This window comes from Botryllus schlosseri, chromosome 6, assembly GCF_051294905.1.
Source record: "Botryllus schlosseri isolate E-star chromosome 6, Bs_hap1, whole genome shotgun sequence".
Taxonomy (NCBI): domain Eukaryota; kingdom Metazoa; phylum Chordata; class Ascidiacea; order Stolidobranchia; family Styelidae; genus Botryllus; species Botryllus schlosseri.
The window spans coordinates 637,300-645,079 of NC_137241.1; the positions used below are offsets into that span (position 1 = coordinate 637,300).

The 7,780-nt window shown below is 41.7% G+C and overlaps 1 protein-coding gene across 1 annotated transcript; it reads right to left on the minus strand.

The window, feature by feature from the left end:
* Positions 1-1,314: 1,314 nt before the first annotated feature.
* On the minus strand, positions 1,315-4,379 carry LOC145440778 (uncharacterized). The gene has a single exon (XM_080318524.1). It carries the CDS (start codon positions 3,910-3,912, stop codon positions 1,759-1,761), a length of 2,154 nt encoding a protein of 717 aa, XP_080174650.1. The 5' UTR covers positions 3,913-4,379; the 3' UTR covers positions 1,315-1,758.
* Positions 4,380-7,780: the final 3,401 nt, after the last annotated feature.

The following is a 7,780-nucleotide window of genomic DNA, read 5'->3' on the forward strand; positions in this document are numbered from 1 at the left end:
GGGGGTTGTAATCAAAGGGCTTGAAGGCCACAATTTCACGGTGAAATTGACATTGGAGAATATAATATCAAAGTAAATATTTGAATGCAAACTGAGAATGATATCATCATCTCAGTTAACGTTACCGCAGATACACCGGCTTTTGCGTGAAATCCGCAATGTGTTGTAGGCTTAAGTGTCAGATCGGAGCACATCTTTACCATACTCGACCTTGATAACGAAATTACTGCCCTAATCATTGAGTGTCAACCTTGAGACTTGGCACAGCGTTCGATACTAAAATCAAGACATACCGTGCAAAAGCTTATGACGGATCTAGGTAAGGAGCATCGTTAAAATCAATAGAGACCAATACCGGCTTTGCGTATAATCTGTTAGCGATAAATGACGAGTCAGCTCTCACTCGAATTAGGAAACGAAATTACCACTAACACAGTTCAGTGACAAACTTAAAACTTGGTACAGCGTTCGATACTAACATTAAGACTTACCGTGCCAAATGTCATAACCGATCTCGGTATTGAGCATCGTCAAAACCAATCGATACCAATACCGGCTTTTGAGTAAAATCTGTTTGCGATACATGACGGATCAGCACACACTCAATTTCGGAAACGGAATTACTACCCTAAACTTTAAGTAGAAACCCTGAAACTTGGGGCAGTGTTAAATACCACCATCACGACATGACATAACAAGTTTCAAGAGTTTTCATGGTGTGAAACCCCATTAAAATCGACCTATACCAGCAAAGGTCGACTAAACGCATATGACGGTACCATAGTTTAGCTATAGATACGATTGTTACATCACACCTTAAGGGCACAGAGCTATCGTGCCCCGGTTGCTCGGTAATTTTATGAATAGGAGAGAGTAAATCACCGTTTCTTTATTGGGCGCGGCTTTGAGAGAATAGATAGTGAAAGCTTGTTATGAGCGCTACCGGGGCAAGCCCCGGCTAGGCATTCGCAAAGCGAAAACACAGAAGAGAATTCGATTTTCGCAGAGACTTCGCTATATGGGCGTTTACAAGCGAAAGGACAAGAAGTATACGATTTTCGCTGTGATTTCGGTTTATATCGATAGGTGTGCGTCTATAAATGGTAAAGAATTGTTATTGAACAGAATTTTAGGTGGGGCAATGCCCCAGTTGCCCTATAGGACGAGCCGCCACTGGCCGGACCCCTATTTGTATCTTCCGTTGACATACTACTTAGGGAAGTTACTTGGCGCCTCCTTTTCCCAAACCTTCTTAGTTATTTTATTTCCAAAATAGTAAATACATGTAAAGAATATTCAAATAAGTGCACCGTCGGGGCCTGGTGATTTCTCTCTGTTCATTCCCTTGAGTACTTGCAGTACTTCTTCTCCCCGTATTGGTGTTGTCTCTCGTTCTTCTTGAGTTTCAGGGGTTTCGTATGTCGAGAGGTAGTCATTTTGTGTAGCGTGGCTGTTGGTCGGCCGTTTTGTCCAGAGATCTGCATAAAAACATCGTATTTCATTAGCAATCTTATCTCGGTCTTTAGTAGTTGAGCCGTCTTGCAGTTGTATTTGGTTGAGGTCGGTTGTTGCTTTTCTCTGTTTGAACTGCTGCCAGAATTGTCGTTGGTTTGACTTTTCCCTTTCAAAAATATCACAACGCGTTAGCATTTTCAGTATTCCTTTCGATTTCTGGTAGCGTATGTTATTGTCTACATTTTCGTTCTTGTTTATGCCATACCTTTTGCTAACGTTTGCGATTTTTGATTTTAGCCTGTCTCACCACTCTTGGATGGTTTGACTCTTGGCTATTCCGGCCTCTTCCGTCTTGACGAGGTTGTCTATGATATCTTTGCATACTTTATCGTCTAGCAATTGGAAATTGCATTTCCATTTCTTCTTTTGCCATTTTGTTTCTGGCTCTATTATGAATTTTATAAGCGGGCTGATATGGTCGGCCACGTAGTTGTTTTCGTGGCCTGCAAAAGTTATATGATCTATCAGTTCGTTCGTAACATATATTCTGTCGAGCCTTTTGCTATTTTTTGCCGATTTATGCGTAAATTCTTCTGCATGTTTGCGCTTTCTTCGAAAGGTATCGACGAGTTCATTTTCAGTTATTATAGATTCAAGTAGCCTGGAATTGGCTCTGGGTTCGAATTTGGATTTATCTTGGGAGTCTTTGGGACTTATTATCTCATTAAAATCTCCCCCGATTATCACGGGTGTTGATATCCTAGCTAATTCAGTCTTGATTTGGGCAAAGAATTTGGATCTCTTTTCTCTGGCCTTCACGCTGTTCCCTGATGGGGCATAGATATTTAGTACAGAGATCGGACATTTCTCTACTTCAATGTCTAGGCGTTGTGCCCTGTTACTTATTATTTTGGTATGAGCGAAAGTTTTACCTTGCATATCTTCTTTGGTCATGATGGCTGTTCCGTCGAATTGTCTGGTCTCGTTGGTGGAGTTGGTGTATATAGTATATCCCAAGTTTTTTGCCCATGCTGTAATCTGCCTATAATCCATTGCGTGGGTTTCCTGCACTAAAAGTATGTCCATTTTTGATTTTTTGATATATCCAGCTAAGTCTTCTAGTCTTGATGCAATTCCGTTTACGTTAATGGACGATATCTTCATTTGGGGTTGTTGTTGTGGAGGTATAGAGCTGTCGGTATCGTTTGGGTCGTCTTCTCCCTTCCTGATTTTCTTCTCTAGTGGTTTTGGTTCACTATCCGTTGAGCTGTGTGCTCTTTTGGATGTCTCTGATATTATCGAGTCACCCTCAAAATCATCGCCGTCATCTTCTGTTATAGTGCGTATTGGCTGTTCGCCTTCTCTTTCCTCGCTGGGAGGGGAGGTGGGCGTTTCTTGTATTTCTTTCTTCTCGGTATCTGATTTGTCTACAGCCTGTGCAGTTTGCTTCTTTTCATCTGCGTTTTGCTTTGCTGCTGATATTTGTGTGTCTCTTTTTCTTGGTGGAAGGGGTGGTGCTTTGGCAACCTGGTTCCACCAGTCGGTTGTTCTATGCCTGCGTTCTGGCTTTTCCTCTACACTTGGGAGGGTGGTTGTTGCTACCAGTCTGCCGCGTTTTTGTATCACGTTAATAAGGTTGTCCAGCACTGGCTGTTGCTGGTGTGGTTTCACGGTTTCTTTCTGAGCAGGTTGATCTTCGCATTCTGTTTCCATATGCCCTTTTGTTCTGCACTTTCTGCAGTAGGGTTCTGCAGGGATCGGGCAGTCCTTTACGAAGTGGCTCGTGGCCTTGCATCTGTGACATTTTTTGGTGTACATGTCCTCCGCTGTTTTGACAGGGCATGTATAGCCGTCAATAATCAGGTATTTTGGCAGGTATTCCTTATTGAAGTCTTCGACCCAGACGTTGGTGTAGCCGTTGTATATGTTCGTGTTTTTTCGGTATACTCTTGTCATGCTTGCAGTTTTGCCGAGTTCGTAGCTGTTTACTGTGGTTTCTACGGTTGCCTTTGTGGTTTCCGCTGGTATGCCTCGTATTATAAGATGTGTGGCCGGAAGCCTCGGTAGCTCTATCGAGATGTTTTTGAAGTGCCTGGCTTCTGGGTTCTTCTTGAGTTTTCCGAATATCATATCTCTTATGTTTTTGCCATCTTTGTCATTCCAGAACGTTGCTACCCAGATTCCTCTTCTAATTTCATACAGCATTTCCAGGTCTTCGATATGTTCTGAGGTGATTTTGCTGCATTTCAGCTCGTCATATACAGTATCCCAGTCTAGGTTTTCTGGCCCTTTCACAAACAGTGATCTCGGCCTTGCGTGCTGGTAGTTTCTATCTTTTGGTGGCACTTTGCCTGCTGCCGCTGCATAGTTCCCAGTGTTTGCTGGTAGTAAATCCATAGTCTCCGGTTGTATATCCATAGTATTTCGTAATATATCCCCCGTTTTCGGTATATCCATATTTGCGTTGCAAATATCAAGTTTGGCTGTAGTCCGATAGCAGTGGGCGACGCCCTTTTTGTCTGCTCTCTTACGCCCTCTCTCGCTCGCGTGGATAACTTTCGCTCAGCTGTTACAGAATACGTATCTTAGGCCCTTTTCATACCGGGGTTCCGGGAATAACATTTCTCGAAAATGTTTACCGGAACCCCTCTATGTGAACATAACACTGGTGATTCGGGGCGGTATGAACGCGCTTATTTTCGGAGATTTTTACGGGACCGAATGAGTATGAACACGAATGGCGCAGCTGGGTTCCCGGAACGCTGTCAATCAAACTTTTAGTTACCGTAACGCGCTGTTCATTCAGGCTGCTTGTATTTCGAGGTCAGATACCTGCCGCATTTTGATCTTCTTGGTAATGATGTTGGGAATGCATTATTCTTGGATTTATATTCTGTATGCTCACAATACGTAGTCACTGACTACTAGTCAGCTTCTTTTTTTTTTTTCTGTGGTTTTGTAAACAGAGCACGGCTAAAAAGATAGAACACCATCTCCAAATGATGCAGCATTGGGTGAGTTGCCTGAAAACGTTAGCACTTCAACACTAATTTGGCAGGTGATCTTAACCCTTACCAAATTTGTTACATCAAAGGCAAGTTTCTAACCACGGATATGCTGTGTGTAGGTTAGTCACCGTCATATACGCCTACTGAAAAGGGGATTTAGTAACATCTGCTTTGATAGTGGTAGCACAGCAGAGAATGATGTCCTTAGCTCTGACTCACTAACCAAGATTCAAATTGTACCAACGGGCTGGTAAGCCATCGTACATCATCCAAGCCATTATTTGGTTTTCACCTATGCCTTCATCTTCTTGTTACAACCAAGTCATTATTTGGTTTTCACCTATGCCTTCATCTTCTTGTTACAACCAAGTCATTTCTTTGTTATGCAAGTGTAACTTAATTTGATCTTTTCGCAGGTCTAGATGGAGGATACTGATGAAAAAGGTGAAAAGGCGGAACTGTGCAAGTGTGCATTAAGTTATAGTTTCTCTCATGAATAAAATGAAACAGCACAAACACATCTGGTTAAGCAAGAGCATTGTTTATTGAAAAAGTCACACGGGGCATTTCCGACATCTGGGCCAGCGATACTTGGATCACCACCAGGTCTTGTCTTCATTGCGTATACCATCCTCTGTATCATTTTGGCCTTAGCGGATTGCAGTTCATGAGAAAAGCTGAACACCGCGCCTTCAGTCGACCAAAATCTTTCAACCTTCATGTGTGCTTTGCCAAGTTTCTGAAAAAGCAATTGTGAATTTCAAGGGCAGCAGAAAGGAAATTTTTATTACATATTTGAAATTAGCTTTAGCTTATGCTCTGTTTGTGTTTCAGGGAAAAGGCTCCATGAGCCGGGGCTTAAAGGGATAGGCTGCGTCATCAGTTATGTAGGCTAGTACGGAACCCTCTGGCTCCCAATCATGAAGTCATCCTGAAAAAACTTGAATGCAGCAAATGCATGTTTGGTACAAATGTTGCTGTGGTAATTTTTTATCCACCCACAACACTCAAGACTTGTACAAAGTACTGGAATTTCAAAATGCGCAACTTCAACTAGAACTACTCAATTTTTTAAACTAGCAACTAGAACAGCGGTGGCCAACCCTTTCAGCCAAATCACCACATTCGATTGACGAACTATTCTGCCGGCCACTAGCCGCGCGAAGCACGAAAATTTTTTGAAGTTAATAAATTAATAATATTGTCATTTGACTATATTGCAAGCCTGCTGTATATCGCTGGGCTCAGTTTGCAAGGACTGGACTATTCGGCACCTGGACATATCAATATCGAAAGCTTCGTCCAACATGCGGCAATCATTTTGTGCCAAGGTTTCATAGTCGACGGTCTTTCTGCGAGCGCAAACGGGAGGTCGCGAATATATATATAGTTAGACTCAATCTGATAGATTAGGCGTTCTTTCATTTTCACAGAGGGGTAACAATATTAAAAGCAAGAAATCGAGTGACAAGATGTTGCGCTAAGCGTGTAGAAAATTTTTACTTTTGATTAATCTATCGCAAAGTATTCTGCTTTATTGTAGTGTATGAAGATCTACCAAAATGTGACTGGCTCATAGACCTACCAGTGCGTCGGAACTGATATTTCAGTCATCACATCTCAAGTGCTGCGGCCAGACTAATCAAATTTTTGATTGGCCTTGCAAGTTCACAATCTGTGCAATCCATTTTTGATAATAGCCTACTACTAATTTCGGGAATTAACTCGCGGGCCACGGGTTGGCCGGCCCTGAACTAGAACTATCAACTTTTCAATATCTGCTATTAGAACTAGAACTACTCACTTTCAAATATCCGCAACTAGAACCAGAAACTATTCACTTTTTCAAATCCACAACTAGAACTACATAGTTTTAGTAAGTAAAAGTAACTAAATAAGTAGGTTGATGTACATGTCTGACTACACTACAAAAAATATACAAATTTGGCCTCATTTTCAGCAATTTCAGTCAAGTGAGCAGGGTTGTAACCAAGTCACAAGTCGATCCCACTTCAATAGTTTTGACTAGATTCAAGTCGAGTCATTTTCAATTTATCAGCGAGTCAAATCCGAGTCCAACTCATCGAGCAGAGCGTCGAGTTCGAGTCATGGTTTTATGACTCGAGTCCAAGACATTGTGTTGATTGCTCAGTTTCCAGTTTAAGTCTATTTTCCATCAATTTGGGTCTTACTTTTGAGACAGAAAGTAGCCTACTTGGCAAGAACAATTGGTCTTTCAGACTTCTTTTTCTGACATAATGATTCAAGACCAAGTTTGTCTGACCTTTTTGCAGTGGTATGCTACGCAAAAACTGGCTGACATTCCGCCATGACAAATATAGAAATATTACTATCCACTAGGGCTGGGCAAAATTGAGTACCTGAGTGATTCGATTCTGAATCACTTATTACGCTTCGAGTCGAGTATCATCATGATGACATCACAACACAATGTACCATGCCAAAATTCAAATGTGTAGGCTACCTTTTATGCCACCATAAAGAACATTACGCCTATTGTCCGTCACATTAAAGATACTTTAATGTTTTTTCGACCATACCGTTTTCATTGCACTGCTTGACAGTGTTATATGGGATGGTCATGACTTCGGAAATGTGTTATTTCCAGCAACGTTCGTAGCTTTGTACTATATCTCGTATGTTGCGACACGGCCAATCAAGGTTTCAAGGCTTACTCAGTGGAAAAGTTTATCAAAACTACGGTATCATTCTCGTTAGCAAATCAACTTTCAGTATAATTTCAGTAGCCTACTCGAAAAGTAGTATTTTACTACTCGCCTCGAATCAATAAAGTTAATACTCGATTCAGATTCGAGTACTCGAATCGAATCATTGTGGCTAGCCCTACTAGGCACTAGCAATTTTTATTAAAATCAACTTGTGACAGTTGCCTTCTTAAAACACATCTGATGTTTACCTGGATCTATAAACGATTGGCTTCATTGGCTAGCCTCCAAAGAGCGACAGCTACTCAGCAAGCAAGAGAAATTGAGTTCGTGTAATTTGCTTGCTGCTTTTCGTTATGGTCTCGAAGCTCGTCGCAGAGTATACCAAATGTTTCTCTCACGAATTTCTCGATTTCCATGGTTTCTCTGTACAGTGTACATAAGATTAGATTTACCCAAACCATCATACAGCAATCACAAAGATAAACTGACTTTGTCGTACCTCGTACGCAGATGTGATCGCCTCGGTGGTTCTTTTCATTGCAGGACTCTATCCTCTTTGCTGGCTTTCAGTTTCTGCTCTCAGCTTCGGTTGATAATATACAAGCCAGGAACATGCTCGGGCTCTAT